This window comes from Danio rerio, chromosome 2 (assembly GCF_049306965.1).
Source record: "Danio rerio strain Tuebingen ecotype United States chromosome 2, GRCz12tu, whole genome shotgun sequence".
Classification (NCBI taxonomy): domain Eukaryota; kingdom Metazoa; phylum Chordata; class Actinopteri; order Cypriniformes; family Danionidae; genus Danio; species Danio rerio.
Window position 1 is genome coordinate 27,280,851 of NC_133177.1, and position 13,150 is coordinate 27,294,000.

General features: G+C 35.2%; 1 protein-coding gene across 9 annotated transcripts in view; it reads right to left on the reverse strand.

Annotated features, from left to right (window-relative positions):
- The window catches only part of col15a1b (collagen, type XV, alpha 1b), a 76,413-nt gene that overhangs the window by 13,987 nt on the left and 49,276 nt on the right, over window positions 1–13,150 (reverse strand). For 5 of the 9 annotated variants that reach the window (XM_017358519.4, XM_005171235.6, XM_005171234.6 and 2 more), the window contains 16 exon segments: window positions 12,616–12,678; window positions 12,390–12,476; window positions 10,427–10,489; window positions 10,197–10,328; window positions 8,667–8,720; window positions 8,555–8,590; window positions 6,697–6,834; window positions 6,083–6,145; window positions 5,900–5,935; window positions 3,947–3,988; window positions 3,776–3,838; window positions 3,358–3,393; window positions 3,095–3,178; window positions 2,948–3,013; window positions 2,376–2,411; window positions 32–94 (listed from right to left, as the gene is read on the reverse strand). In XM_017358519.4, the coding sequence (XP_017214008.1) occupies window positions 32–94; window positions 2,376–2,411; window positions 2,948–3,013; window positions 3,095–3,178; window positions 3,358–3,393; window positions 3,776–3,838; window positions 3,947–3,988; window positions 5,900–5,935; window positions 6,083–6,145; window positions 6,697–6,834; window positions 8,555–8,590; window positions 8,667–8,720; window positions 10,197–10,328; window positions 10,427–10,489; window positions 12,390–12,476; window positions 12,616–12,678 (1,062 nt within the window). 9 annotated transcript variants of the gene reach the window in all.

Sequence of the window (13,150 nt, forward strand, 5' to 3'; positions counted from 1 at the left end):
GGTTATTTCTTATCATATTTTAAAACCATACCTTTAGTCCTGGAGGTCCTTGCACACCAGGAAACCCAATTTCCCCCTTTGGTCCTCTTGGGCCCTGAGAATTACAACATTCACAGTTATAAATGTTTTATGAATGTTCTACACAAAATCATATGACATTTAAAAGAATCAATTAAGCTTAAATCTGCATTAATTAAAACAATATAACAGAAATAGTTATTGTTTCATAGCCACCAGGAAAAAACAATATCTTCTGTGTATACGTGGACTATTATGTTATATTCAATTTACATTACCAGGACAATGTAACACTTTTCATTATGCAAGTAAACCTAACCTGTGTCCTAACCCTAACCCTATAACAAATAAATGCGGTTAAATAAGGCTGAATATAGTTACACCGATACAAAGACACCATAAAACCTGTCTAATCTTAACAATATTTCATCTTGATAGTGTTTTGCGAGGCAGTGTGAACAAAATTAACATATTGTACTTAATTCTTTTTCATTTTTTGATTTAGCATGAATAAAGTCAATAAATAAATAAATAAATAAATAAATCGGGGCCTATGTTTTAAGTAATTATTACATTTCTTGTTTCAGCTTTTTAATACTCCAATACTCCCCCATTCCACTTCATTATACAGCAACTAATATCTATTATTTTTAGGCTTTTCATACATTTAATTTATTACATTAAAGTGATTTAAAGTGACTTGTTTATATTTTCACTTTTATTATTAATTGTGAGCTTATAGGACAATCAGGCTATGAAATACATGCATTTACAATAGGTCTATTTTACTCTGTAAAAAACAGATGAAAAAAGACTGTGCATCACTTTCAATGTCTATCAGCACACAAAGCAGATGAATGATTTGGAATCAGAACACTACAACAGGACATCTGTGTGTAAACAACCAAATATAAACAAATTAATATTAAAAAATAGGCAATAGCTACAGTCTTATAGTTTCAGTAAATAATTAATTTTTAAATGTGCAAAAAAAAAAAACAGGAGCACAAACAGAATAGCATTTCCTACTTTTAGCTGCAGCAATTCTGTGAGAGAAACAATAGATTTATAAAAAATAAAAAAAATTACAAAATGTTTTCAACTTCAACAAAAAAGAAGAAATATTTGTGCCAAGTAGCCAATCCCAATTTCAAGACAATAGCATAAAGCACAGCCTGCATGCTTTCTTTGTTTTACATACAGGATGCAGTGCTGGAAAAAGTACTGAAAAATCATACTCAAGTAAAAGTACCATTACTTGCCCCAAAATGTAGTGCAAGTAAAAATATCTGTAGTAAATATTATGCAAAGTATGAGTAAAACGTAGCTCTTTTAAAAGAACTCAAGAGTAGTGACTATAATATGCTGTGAACGGCTGATGCGCGTGTGTAAACGTAATATTCTGTAGTGCATTTATACAGAAAACATCCGTCATCTTCTCAACACTGACATTCAGTCTAAACAGGCATTACGTGTAAAGATTTTGTACATATTCTTGGACACTCCTAATGCTTCCAAACAGTTTGCTGCATGTCTTGAAGTAGTTCAGTATGATGTGATTTACTTTCTATGTGCGATTTGATTGGACAGGTATCGCAGGACTGATTTTTCTAATCCCCATAAACAGGAAAAAATAAAAGTATTGACTGCAGGTTGAAGAAAGTTAGTGAAGTAAAAGTACCAATCCAGCTCTAAAAATGTACTCAAAGGAAAGTAAAAGTGCACATGTAATTTGTTACTTTACACCATTGATAGGATGTAATGAGATGCTTTTTCACTACGATAAAAATAAAATATATAATCGCAAATTCAAAAGTTAAAGCAAACCATTCAAAAGGATTCCTTTTTGTCAAGTTTAGCACATAGCTTAAAATTCTTTGCAGAATATTTTACTTCTGTATTGTGGTTGTGCTTACTTTCTTTGCAAGTAAACTAACACAAGTTGGTTTGATTAACAAATTGGTTGTTTAACACATTAACATGAAAGGTGCTGTATGTAAATTTTAACTTTTCAAAAGCATAAAAATGCCATGATGTTTGCAGATATTTAAGAAACATGCTAAGTGAACATTCTTGTTTATCTGAAAAACAGTGCTGAAGTCAGATATTCTGCTTTGAAAATGTGTTTTCCGTGCCAGAACGTTGTCTTGTTTATGTTATTTTTAACCTGCCCAATGTCAGTTATCATTCAGCACCCCGGGCTGCCTAGATGGAAAACCACATATTTCAGTCATACATACCCCCCCTCAAGTTAAAAACATGCGTTTTACCCCTAGGAGCTGTTGCACCCAATTTCACATTCAAAATGAGTTGCAAACAATCTATAAAACAAACAGAAAGTTAAAAGACAATCTTACAGGGAATCCTGCTCTGCCAGGCAAGCCTTCAGGGCCCTGCAACATGCACAACACACACACAAACACACAGAGGCATGCGGAAAAAGCATTAGCGATGGCATGGATGCGAAGCATGATGGAAGAACAAACCCATTCCAGATTATATGCAAATGCCAGGCATACATAGTATCAGGGGTAGGAAAGATCTTGCCATTTTTATATATGAAGAGTTTAGATGCAAAAACCTCTCAATGCCGTCTGAAAAAATTTCCTTTAAAATGAGCATTTTTATTTGGCTCCTGTGTGTATGTTCAGTAACATATGGCAAAAAATAAGTCCTTTTCCTGGTCTTTAAAGTGAAATATCTCAACATAAACAAAGGAGGCTGAGAAAAATGTGTATTTTCGATGGAAATTTCAGACGGCACTTAGAGGTTTTTGCATTTGAACTCTTCATATATCCTTAAACTGTTATTGCTCCTGGTCATGCTTTTTACTGAATTAATTTTATCAGCTTACATTTGTACTATCCATGTTAAACAAGCAGTCTCTTAGAAAGCTTTTGAGGTGAAAACAGGGAGCTGCTTTACATACCATAGGGCCTGGCAGTCCTCTGATCTTTGTGAGGTTCAGTTTAGCAGCTGTGTCATTAAGAAAAAGCTGTAGATTGGAAATCGTTATCTTTTTTAGGACCTCAGACATAACACTGTAGCAAAACAGGTAATAAGACTTTATGCTTACGTCCTGGAAGTTAATGATTGGTCCAGGAGGGCCGGGGGGGCCGGGAGGACCTGTGATGTTCAGTCCATCGCGACCTCGCTCACCCTGAGTCATAATTAATACAGCGGATTACTGCATGTACTACACACACAATGGGAAATTCAGCTCAGGCTGCTGAAGTCACACAGTGTGCCCTTGGCATATACTGAATATCATCATCTAGTTAGAATAATAAAGGTCATGCCATAACTAAATGAATTGATTTCTTATAAACAATACAATACCTTTTCTCCCGGATTGCCCTTGTCTCCCTTTGGTCCCTGTTTACAATAAGGTAGCGTTAAACGATGAGCATACATATTACATTTTATATTGTGCCACTGTTACTACAGTCAGATTAATCATGTATTTGTTAAAAAAAATCATCAGTTAGCTATTAAAAAAAAAACAATAAGCTCTTAGGAAATAAAGAATACATTGATTACAAGTTCTCAATCGCTTTTGATTAGCAATTGTTCAGCTGCACATTTTTCCATAAGCATATTCTCTTGCATAATCACAAACAAAACTATTAAAGCATGCACAGCATCAAAACATTTGACAGTGCAAACACATTGTAATACGGTTTAAAAATCTGTGTGTTAAAATATTACTAACATTGTATGATCATTTTAAAAACAAAAGGATTGCTGACTGACTGACCCTTGCTCCTGGTAAACCAGCTAATCCATGTATTCCATCGGGTCCTGGAGATCCTCTTTCACCCTGGATGGAGAGGAAAGATAGACATTTTAAAATGAAACTGCCTCTTCTGAGTTTAATAAGTAATAAATGTGTCATTATTTAGTTTGACTACAGTGTAGTTATACAAACCTTTACAGACAAGCCAGGTGGTCCGTTAGCACCAGGAGGTCCCTATAAATATGAAACAAATATTACTGTATGATAAGCTGCTTATTTTAACTCGCATGCAAAAGAGAGAAAGAAGGCCCAAACTCCAGCATCCCAGAGCTCAGGCAGAGAATAAAGGGATTTAAAGACGGATTAAAGGATAGAGAGATGGATAGATCGGTGTAAGGATGGACTGATGAAGGATGGACTGAAGGATATATGAGGGATGTAAACACTAACAATGGTACTGATGTATTTCCTGTTTTACATTTTAAATTTCTATAACTACTGAGAGTCCAAAAAGTTCCACATATTGTTAATTAATGTTATGATATCTGTTGTAACATTAAGTTATGAATAAATCGCCTCATCTTACAGATATGAAATAGTTTGACTATGACATCATCACATTAAATGGTCTATGGATAAAACAATGACTGAAAGACTGATCAAAAGATGAATGACTGGATGGATCAATGAAAAGTTGGAGGAATGAATGAATAGTTGATATGATGGATGGGTTGATTGATGGAATAAAAGATGAATGTTTCGGTGGTTGGGTGAATAAATGGATAGAAGGATGGATGAGAATGGAAAAATAGATGGATCAGTGGACTGATAAATGTATGAAAGAGAAAAAGTTATGAATGTATGAATGGATGGATGAATGATTGGGTGGGCAAGTGAGAAAATTATAGATGGAGGAATGGATGAATTGATTGATTAATCAATGGATAGATGGAGTAAATGATGGACGGTTGGTTGGATGTATGTATGGATGGGTTGAAGATTGAATGAACTGATAGGTGGATGAATGGATGGTTCAATAAAAAGTTGGGAGGAATGAATAGATAGTTGATACGATGGATGGGTTGATTGATGGATTGAAAGATGAATGTTTTGGTGGTTGGGTGAATAAATGGATAGAAGGATGGATTAGCATGGAAAGATAGATGGATCAGTGGATGGATAAATGTATGAAAGGAAAAATTATAATTGTATGGACAGATGGATGAATGGATAGTTTAAAGAATGAATGAACTGATGGGTGAATGGATGGATGGATGATTTAATGAAAAGTTGAAGGAATGAATAGATAGTTGATTGATGGATGGGTTGATTGATATATTGAAAGATGAATGCTTTGGTGGTTGGATAAATAAATGGATAGAAGGATGGATTAGGATGGAAAAATAGATGGATCAGTGGATGGATAAATGTATAGAAAAATGATGAATGTATGTATGGATGGATGATTGGGTGGGTGGGAGCGTGAGTGAGTGAAATTATAGATGAAGGAATAGATGAATTAATTGATTAATCAATGCATAGATGGAGTAAATGATAGACGATTGGCTGTATGGATGTATGGATGGGTTGAGGAATGAATGAGATGATGGATGGATGGTACAATGAAAAGTTGTAGGAATGATTGGGTGGGCGGGTGCGTGAGTGAAATTATAGATGAAGGAATAGATGAATTAATTGATTAATTAATAAAAATGAATGAAAGGGAAAATTATGAATGTTTGGATGGATGGATAAATGGGTGGATGGGTAGGTGGGTGGGCGAAGTGAGGGAGTGAAATTATAGATGTAGGAATGGATTAACTGAATGATTAATTAATGGATAGATGGAGCAAATGATGGACGATTGGATGGATGGATGCATGGATGGGTTGAAGAATGAATGGACTGATGGGTGGATAAATAGATGGATGAAAAGGATGGAAGGAATGAGCAAGCATAGATAGGATGCTGTGTGAATGAGTGAAATGATGAATGGAAAGATGGATGGATGGACTGATGGTGGCTTGAAGGATAATGTGATATTATATATATATAATTATATATATATATAATTTTTTTTGACACTCAAAAAAATAGTAACAATATTTGTATTTTTTTTATTTTGTATTTTTTTTAAAAACCAACCTGAGGTCCTGGTGGGCCAGGAAGACCAGGAGGCCCCTTGAGTACAAATGAAATAAAATTAGCACACAGGGAAATAAACCCCAAGTATTTAGAAAGCAATGAAGCATTCACAATGAAAACTCCTCGACATGTAAACAGAAATTGAGATTGGCATACTAGTTATGATGGTTTTGATACACTCACTTGATAGCCTTTCAAAATTCCAGTTCCGAGAAATGAACCACTTTCACCAGAACCCTCGAAATCCTGAAAAAAGAGCACATCTTGTTCTTAGTCTAATGACTATAAAAGCCAAACAAACTCAAAAGCCTAAGGGATAATTATGATTTTAAATGGTCAAAATGGTGTACCGATCCAGAAAAGTGATGTCTGAAGTGTTTGTTCCTCAAACAGCTGTATTTTCTCTAAATCAATACAGCTCTGTTTGAAGAAATTGATTTGATTTTTAAAACGCTGTACTGTACAATCAAAATGACAACACGGCTTCTCTCCATCAAACAAAGCCTTCAGTATGGTTTTTTTTTTTGCACTAAATCTTGTACCAAATACATGATTTACAGAGACTTCACACAGGCAAGCCTGACCTCTATTTATGCGTTTATATATAATTAGAAAATCGAATGTACCTTTTTCACAGTAATTATATTTCAGATGATCCATTAGCAGGATACATTAAAAACACAAGCCTGTTGCTGACCATTTTGAAATTTGAAAAAGTTGGATGACCATAAATCTGCCTTCTGTGTCTTCTGTGATATCTATTGCTAACTTAAATACACAGTTAGAAGTTTATGGACCTTCAAAGTATCCACCATAAAGTTATTGTTTATGGGCCCTGGTGGACCCGGAGGCCCTGGTGGTCCTGGTAAACCTCTCGGTCCCATCGTTCCAAAAGGGCCAGGTGGTCCTCTCTGACCAGGATCTCCATTTTCACCCTTTAGCAAGAGAAATTAGACAAAATATTTAAAAAGTTTTAATGACAATCTGAGGAACAAAAAGCATTACGAGGTTTAATACAAGCATGTTCAGATGCAAAGGAAAATAGCATTGATTTACATTAAACTATATATATATATATATATATATATATATATATATATATATATATATATATATATATATATATATATATATATATATAGCATTATCACTTGTAACCAGCAGCTGTGACCCATTACCACATCTTGAATATACCAGGTATCGTTACAGCCAGAGACCGTCAAGTGGGAGGGATAACACTGCAAGCACATTGGGTGAATTCCTGGGTTTTGGGTTGGTGTAGGTGTAGGTGTATAAGACTTTAATAAAATAACAGGTTACTGTGAGGTTGGGTTTAGGTTTGGGGTAGCTGTAGACTAGTGTATTTTTTTAATAATTTACTGTGGTAGGCTACAGTATAATAATTGTTTCCATGATAGTCACAATCTTTTAAAAGAGGACTTAACATCAAGTGGTGTGTTTCTTGACCATGCCATCTGTATCTTTAAATTGTGAAAGCCCATTTATTTTTAGTGGATTCTGACTGGCTGGCTGTGTTTTATTCAATTCAATTCATCTTTTTTTCTCTAGCGCTTTTACAATGTAGATTGTGTCAAAGCAGCTTCACATCTCATAGAAGAGCTTCACATCTCATAGAAGATCATAGTAAATTGAAACAGTGTCAGTTTATCATATTTCATTAGCTGGGAAAAGTCATTCTGAAAGTGATCTCAACGATATCGTTTCTCTGTATCTGTTGTTGCATGAACTGTACACCAACCCAGGCTCATTCTCAAAACATACTGAGCAGTACATACAAACATAGTAGCACTACATTTCTGGAGATTGTGAAATGTTTAGGAGCTACGTTTTTTTTTTTTTTCTCCAGTTTTTGTTTTCACAAATCTTCAGAGGCTGCTGTGTACACTTTTTAAGATCTCACATTTCTCTTGCTAGTGCCTGACTGATTGACTGACTGCCTGATCGACTAACCCACCCTCCTTCTTTCCTAAACCAAACCAAAAGTCTTTTCAAAAGCATTAATTGACCCCCCCACCCACTTCCAAAAACCCAACTGACAGTGTTGTCAAAAGCAATCTAGAAAAAGAAAAGCCCTCGCCTGATTTTTACCATGTTTTTAGATTTTACCCCATTCTCACACTCATTTACTCATTTACTTGTTTATTTTATTTTTTGGCATTTGTTTTGGTCTTTTTCATTTTAAAGACAAAATGCAGCTATACATACTTCTGGATACATAATTCACGATCTTCAGAAATGTATATTGGGCTACGTTTTCAGAATGTCTTTAACACTGTAAAATTTTTTAGAACTATATCTTTATCGTTATCTTTATAGTTATCATATATGGTGTGAACAAACCTTTAATGTATATTATTGAGATCAATAAAACTTCCTTCTCATTAAAAAACTGTATTATTTTTTTAAAACTGTTTTTTTGTGCTGGGGAATATTTGATGGCATCACTGCAAAAACACAAAAAAAAAAAAAAAAAAAACAGAAAAACTAGGCAAAATAAGAAAACAAGAGGAAAACCTTTACTTTCATTAGGTATATTTTAAAGCTGTACTCTAAAATGAGTGGATTATGTAAGGTCCAAGCAAAAGTAAATTCACCTTAATAAATATAGATTATTGTTCTCAATAAACATCATACCTTAGGTCCAGGAGGCCCTCTAATTCCGTGCTCACCCTGTTTAAGAAATCAACAGTTATAGAGCTGAAAATAGAGATTATTAAAAAGCATTACAACATAATTATGTTCATACCTTTGCTCCTTTCGGACCCTGTTGTCCAGGTAAGCCATCCTGACCAGGAACACCCTTTATGGGTAAAACAGATCAGAAACACTTGTTTATGGCATGACTTAATTATAAATCCTTCTGCCTGCTTTTAAACATTGGGAGAAAGAGTGAATTTAAAAAAAATATATTTTTGTGTTCTGTCTATATATGATGAATGTATTTTTTTAAAGTTGCCATTGGTGTTAGTAAAAGCAGACAGTTCGAAAAGAAAAAGACAGATTTTCTCCAACATTCAGAAAAGGCAGCATAGTTTCAAGCTGTCCTGAAATGCAACATAGCAGCCTGTGTGTATACCCTCTTTCTACCTATTCCATTTGTGTTCAGTAATGTCACAGCAAAATACCAGTGGTCTTTTTGCATATATTTATTAATCATTTATTATTATAAGTTGTATTTTCAAACCAAAATCACCCCTAAAAATCTGACAACATATACACTATACATTTAAAAAAAAAATGCAAATTCCATAAAAATACATTTGCATAAAATGCTATGATGCTAAATAACTTTTTTTTCTAGCAAAAATATCTATAAACAGTCTTGAATTAAGATTCTTGGGATGGTCAATTTTAGTAATTAACTATGGTCATTTTTTTTTTAAATGAAAACAATACATTTTGTCAACTGAGTCAGAAAAATAGTCCTGTTTACCTTTCAAATGATGTTTTACTTGGCCCTTTAGCAGACATATCCGCAGATACTTTCCTTATTTTATTTGACTTTTTAAGAAAACAAGACCTACTATATCTTAGCTACACTGTAGATAATCAGTTAATTAACAACTGAAAATATTTTGTATTTCTTGGGTAATTTCGAAAGCAGAAAATAATATAAAAAATGTAAAACTGTTAATTAACAGATTTAATTTTTTTTTTTTACAATGTAATATTGCTTCTTGCATCTTGATTTAAGAATGTTTAAGAATGATAATATAATGGTAATAAAATAACTCTATTTGTAAGCGGTAAGGTGATCCATTTTTGAGCTGGGCAAGATAATAGGTATAATGTAAACTAATTCAAAAATCTCAGTTTGCATTCAGGCAAATGAGGAAAAAGATATTGTTGGAGAGAAAATGCTGTCTTTTCCAACCTACTGGCTCAATGACCTGAACGAACCAGGGCAAAGCCTGTCCTTTACCAAAACCAGAGCCAGACCCAGAGTCAGTGCCAGACCCACTAAACCAGTCCTCAAACAGCTGGGAAATTGAGAGAAGGAAAGAAGACAACATGAATCAGCTGAGCACTGTGCTACAACCATCATTTAGCATCAGTAGGAGGTCTCGGGTATTGCTTGAGTGAGTTAATAATTTATCAGTGAGTTACTTCTTAATCTACATTGATCTAATGTGAAGTTGTCTGAATGAATTTTTAAGTTGTCTGAGTGTCTTCAGAAGTACAGAGTAGACAAGTGGAAAATCAATCTTTCTCAACACCTAACCAGAATCTTTCTCCATTAACTGATTAAATTGAAAAGAAAGCATACAGTACTCACAGGGAGCCCACTCTGCCCATCTCTGCCATCTTTGCCAGGAGCCCCTGGAGGACCAGGGAGCAATCCTCCAAGTGGGCTATTAGGACCAGGAGGGCCGGGTATCCCAGGAGGCCCTGGAGGACCAGGTGGACCCTAGAATATCATCTTATCGGTCAGAGAGATTGATATATCTGCTGATAAGTCTTACTGAAATAGCTTAAACCATGTCTTCAAAAACTGATTTTACTCACCCGAAGAAGTTCTGTATCAATGTCAGCATCTCCAAATCCAGAGCCCAGTGCATCAAATCCATACTGTCATTAAAAATGAATATACATTTTAAGTATTAAGTATGCACAGTATGAAGAGTTCTACATCAGTCTACACCAGATGTACAGCCGCCTAAACAAGTTTCAAATACTAATGCAGCAAATATATTTTAAAGGTTCAAAATCATCGTCCTAAATGATGACTATAAGGCCTCTCTAGAGTGCTTTTTGATGTGTCAGTATGTTGTGTCAGGAAGGTTTAAAGTGATAGTTCAGGCAAAAATGATAATTTACTTACTACAAACTCACACTCAACCTCAAGAGGTTACAAACCTGTTTGAGTTTCTTTGTTCTTTTAAACACAAAATAATATATCTAATATCTAAGATATCTAAAAGATAGGGTGTCACGGTGGTGTAGTCGGTAGCATGAATGTCTCACAGCAAGAAGGTTGCTAGTTCGAGCCCCAGCTTGGTCAGCTAGCATTTCTGTGTGGAGTTTGCATGTTCTCCCCATGTTGGCTTGGGTTTTCTCTGGGTGCTCCGGTTTCTCCTACAGTCCAAAGACATGCGCTATGGGTGAATTAAATAAGCTAAATTGGCAGTGTATGTGCGTGAATGCAAGAGTGTATGAGTGTTTCCTAGTGACGGGTTGTGGCTGGAAGAGAATCCGCTGTGTAAAACACATGCTGGATAAGTTGGCGGTTCATTCTGCTGTGGTGACCCCTGATTAATAAAGGGACAAAGAAAATTAATGAATAAATCTAAAAGATAAATTAAAAAATCTTAGAAAGGGTAACCATTGACATCTATAATATGGAAAAATCAACACAGGCTCATTCTGAAAAGGTAGATTTTTCTGGATGCCGCGAATTATGTAGCTGGAGGTACGTATAGCTGCATTTAATTTTTTAAGCGAACGCTACGAGGTGGTATGACGCCGTGCCTTTTCGTGCTTACCGGCTGACAGCTTACCTCCGTGTGGAGGGCTTTCCTGCCACAACTAGTTTGTCCAGTTAGCAATTGGCGTTTACTGTAAGTCAGCGGACTTGAGATGCAGAAAGGAGTAGACCATGACGATGATGACCGGGTTCGAGTCCGGGGAAGAGCGGTTCCAAAAATCAGGTAAGAATGATGAGAATGTGGTAAAATCCGAAGATGTGGTAAAAATCAGACGAGGGCTTTTCTTTTTCTGGACAGCTTTTGCAAATTGTTGGTTGGATTTAGGTAAGTAACTGGGTGGGCCGGTCAGTCGGTAAAATTGGTTGGTTTTAGGGAAGGAGGAGGGTGGGTCAGTCGATTGGCCGGTCGCAGAGTCAATCATTCAATCAGTCAGACAGACGGTCGCTCGACAGCGGCCTCTGATGGGTTTTCACGAGAACAGAGCGATTGCAAACAGCACTCGCGAGAGACATTTGAGATACTATAAAGCGCACACAGCTGCCTCTCATGGATTTGCGAAAACAAAAACTGCAAAAATACGTACCTCACGGAAACTATATTTTTAGAATGAGACATCGTTTTTAGACAGAAAAAAAGAAACTTAAACAGTTTTATGAGAAGTAGAAGGGCAAGCAAATGATAGATTTATCTGTTTTAGATTAAATACCCCTTTAAAGGTCTTTCAGTTTATGCATGAACAAAATGGCAGTAATTGTATTGTGCCTCCCATCCATGGCTGTATGCAGTTATATTGTGCAATCACCTCTATCTGTAATCAAATGCTGTCAATTACAGTATCTGTTTAAAGGAGGTTTTAATGTAGGTTTAAACCAGATTTCCAATACATTGTGTGAACAAAACAAGTCTGGTAAAGCTTACTTTATCTTACAGCACAAATATATATATATATATATATATATATATATATATATATATATATATATATATATATATATAGGCATAAATAAAAAAGAAATAATAATTTTAATCAAGTATTTACTCACTGGAACCTTAACTGGTTTGCTTGGCCCTGGTGGTCCAGGAGGTCCTGGTGGACCAGGCAATCCAGTCCGGCCCACTCCAGGATCACCCTAAGATATGTTTGAAAAACAAGCATTTATGATACGTTTGAAAAAACAAAACAAAAAACAAGTCCACTACACGTCATGGCAGGAGGTGATCACTGAACTGTCACATTGTGGATGATCAAAACTCTCCATTATCTCTCACCTTCTCTCCTTTGACTCCAGATTCTCCAGGTAATCCAGGAGGTCCCGTCTGTCCTCTCTGACCCTGTATTAAAAAAACAAGTTGACTGCTGTATTAAGATAGACAGAGACAGAAACATGCAGCCTTGAGTTCTGTTAAGTTACAGTATACAGTTTATTTTTCTACAAAGAATTAAGCAATTTCCTGTGCGAAACTTTTCATTCATTTGCCGCTATTCTGTAAGTAGAGTAAATAACTAAGATGAGTAAGAAAGTATGGTGAAATGGTAAACTATCTGTGCAGCATACCAGCATTTTTATGATTATGATAGTACATTAAGATAATACGACATATACTGGTCTAAAATGTCTACAGCAACATAAAAGGCTGTTTTTTGAACAGTTAAAATATCTAGAAGCAACGGAAAAGAAGCAACATTCAAGTTGAAAATATCTACGTATGTACTAAGTATTAAAAGTAATTCTGTTAAATTTGCCAAAAAGGAAAGAAACTGTAAGCTTATCAAAGAAAAGAGGTTTGGCAGGGCTTTTCTAAT